This window comes from Odocoileus virginianus, chromosome 3, assembly GCF_023699985.2.
Source record: "Odocoileus virginianus isolate 20LAN1187 ecotype Illinois chromosome 3, Ovbor_1.2, whole genome shotgun sequence".
NCBI classification, from domain to species: domain Eukaryota; kingdom Metazoa; phylum Chordata; class Mammalia; order Artiodactyla; family Cervidae; genus Odocoileus; species Odocoileus virginianus.
The window spans coordinates 20,085,416-20,088,213 of record NC_069676.1 but is presented as its reverse complement, the minus strand read 5'-3'; the positions used below and the strand labels follow the sequence as shown (position 1 = coordinate 20,088,213).

At 49.4% G+C, this 2,798-nt stretch overlaps 1 protein-coding gene across 1 annotated transcript; it reads left to right on the top strand.

Moving 5' to 3' along the window:
- Positions 1-787: 787 nt before the first annotated feature.
- On the top strand, positions 788-2,570 carry LOC110146217 (interleukin-3). Its single transcript, XM_020906941.2, has 5 exons — positions 788-943; positions 1,042-1,077; positions 2,085-2,177; positions 2,305-2,340; positions 2,457-2,570. The coding sequence occupies exons 1-5, from the start codon at positions 788-790 to the stop codon at positions 2,568-2,570; spliced, it is 435 nt and encodes a 144-aa protein (XP_020762600.1).
- Positions 2,571-2,798: the final 228 nt, after the last annotated feature.

Sequence of the window (2,798 nt, the reverse complement as noted above, 5' to 3'; positions counted from 1 at the left end):
AAGAACTCTTTCCCATGTCCCTGTGACACCCCTTTACCAAAAGCCCCTGCCCTGAGCCTATGTTAGGTCCTGACATGCCCATGGGGCAGGGGGTCACCTCTTCTTCCAGGGCCTGCCCTCTGGGCCCCCCACCCTCCGAGTCTGCCTTCTTCCTATCTGGGTGCTGCTTCTCTGGTCCTTTGAGGACCAACCCCCGCCAGGGTCTGCCCTGTTCAGCAAACCCTTCCCGCCAACATGCATCAGCCAAATCACCTTCAGAACAGACTGGGATCCAGACCCCTGCAACACAACTCTCTCCTTTATTCACTGGCTTCCAGATAAATTCCTGCCTGCTCCACTGGGCCTTCACCTGGCCACCCATTCAGAACGAGGCAGTCCAGGTGGGGTGGGCAGCAGAAGGTCAGGGCTGTTGAGGGCATGGCAAGACCGCATCCCACGGGGCAGGAGCTCAGAGCCAGGGAACCCCTCACCTGTCAAGAGAGGATCTCTCACCTATCCCTACCCTGCCCAGTGACCTGCCTGTCTCAGCCTCCTTGGCAAGATAAGGTGATACCCTTTGAGTAAGTTTTTTTTTTCAAGTTTCACTGTTCTTGAGTACTAGAAAGTGATGAATAAGTCTGTGGTTTGCTATGGAGGTTCCATGTCAGATAAAGATTCTTCCGAAGCCCGCCCTCCCCTCGCTTCCCCGGGGCATGGGCACGCTGTATAAAAGTCGGAGGCTGTCTTGGACACTTCAGAACGCCACGAAGGACCTGGACAAGACAGAGTCCATCCTGCCAGCCCAAACATGAGCAGTCTCTCCATCTTGCATCTGCTCCTGCTCCTGCTCGCACTCCATGCCCCTCAGGCAAAGGGGTTGCCTGTCACGACATCGAGGTCTCGATATTCTGTCTTGATGAAGGAAATTATGAATGACCTAGAGAAAATAACTACGACTCCAACAGTGAGTAGCGGGGATAAGGTTGGCAAGGGGCAGGAAAGGGCTGGCAGGTGCCTTGGGCGAATAGGACTCAGGAGCTCGCTCTCTCTCTGCCTCAACAGGACTCCTTGAGCTCAGATGAGAAGAATTTCCTGACGGTAAGAGTTCAACCCCACACATGGGTGCCCTTGGGTGGGTTCCCATCTACTTCCTGCCTGGTGACCTCAGGCATGTCACGCCACCTTGGTTAGCCTCTGTGTTTTCATCTGTAAGTAGGGTTAACAGCACCTATCTCAGTGGTGGTGTTGTGAAAATTAAATGCGCCCTGTGCATCAAGTTCCCAGACCAGTGTCTGGTGCTTAATGGGTGCTCGGGACATTCCCCCAGTTATGGCTGTAATAATGAAAATGATTTTTTTTTAAATTACAAAATGAAAAGGCAGCTCTAGATGAACAATACTGGAGGCCTTAAGCTCAGTTTTCAGTGGGGCAGTTTCTGGGCTGGCAGACTAAAATTTCCCACAGGATCATGCTTGCCACCTTCCTTTTCCTTAAATAAATGAGTCATGTTTTCCAATGCCAACCAGCACTCGTCATCATCACTTTTAGCTATTTTTCCTAACGTGGTTATTTCACCTTTGCTTTCATGGCAACTCTTGGGTCAAACAAGAGGTAGAATCTATCCTGAGTTCATTGGCCATTTGCATTTCCCCTCTCTTAGGCACTAATAGTTCCCATGCTGCACCCCTTTCCAGGCTGGGGTCTCTGTGATTGTCTTCCTGATTTCAAGGAGCCGTTAATTCAGTCATGGCCTTTTAGCTGCAAGTATTTCCCTTAGGCAGACTTTTGCCTTTTTAGAGTCTGTTTGGGGAAGTATTTTTTTCCCCCAAGTGCAAAAAGATCCACCCAAGCCCTTCATGCAGCTCACAAGAGCCACAGGCTTGGTTCGTGGGTGATGTAAAGCTTGTCTGGGGTGTGCATCCACCTCTTGGCTGGTGACCTTTGGAGCAGTTCAGGGACCTACCTGGGGCAAGAAGGGGACTAGGAAGGAGCTGTCCGGGGATGTCCCCAAAAGCAGGATTGGAAAACTGTGAGGGTGACTTCAGCCCACCCATGAGGACACTCTCCAACTTTTCCCCCCTTACATGTGTTCTTTGTCCCCTTAGAAAGAGAGCCTTCTGCAGAAAAACCTGAAAGTATTCATGACATTTGCCACAGATACTTTTGGAAATGATTCAAAAATCATGAAAAATCTTAAGGTATGTGAAGCTGTCAAGGGCTTGGGGACCCCTACCTTGACCCTGCCCTTCCTCTGGTAGGAGAGTAGCGGGTCTTGCTTATCATCGAGGAGAGTCTCTGATTGTTTGCTTTGGTCTCTCCCCACAGGAATTCCAGCCAGTGCTGCCCACAGCCACATCCACGGTAAGCTGCCCCAAAAACGCCCCTGAGGTGATGCCCTGAGCCACATCCTGACCCCAGCCTGTCATCCACCTTCCAACCTGGCTTCATCTGATGCCTCCTTCTTTGTTTCTACACAGGAAAATCCAATTTTTATTGAGAAAAACAAATTGGGGGATTTTCGGATGAAATTGGAAGAATATTTGGCTATCATTAGAAACTATCTGAAGTCCAAGAACCTGTGGTTTCCCTAACATCTGAAGTCTGAAGCCCAGTTCCCTCTCTGAAGCCTCAGAGCATCAGCGACAACAGACTGTCCTAAATTTCTTCGATGTTTTTCACATGGTCCAGGCCTGGAAGAATTTTCTCCTGTGGAGTCAGATGAATCATTATTTAATTCCTGAAATGTGTGGCCCCCATTTGTCCTTTTGCAATTATGTTCTCATTTTTAATCTATTGAGACTTATTTATTTATGTATGTA

Coding starts and splice junctions, on each gene's coding strand:
- LOC110146217 (XM_020906941.2), top strand. CDS start 788: ATGAGCAGTCTCTCCATCTTGCATCTGCTCCTGCTCCTGCTCGCACTC. Junction 1,078..2,084: donor ATGAGAAGAATTTCCTGACG/GTAAGAGTTCAA, acceptor TTGTCCCCTTAG/AAAGAGAGCCTTCTGCAGAA. Junction 2,341..2,456: donor TGCCCACAGCCACATCCACG/GTAAGCTGCCCC, acceptor GTTTCTACACAG/GAAAATCCAATTTTTATTGA.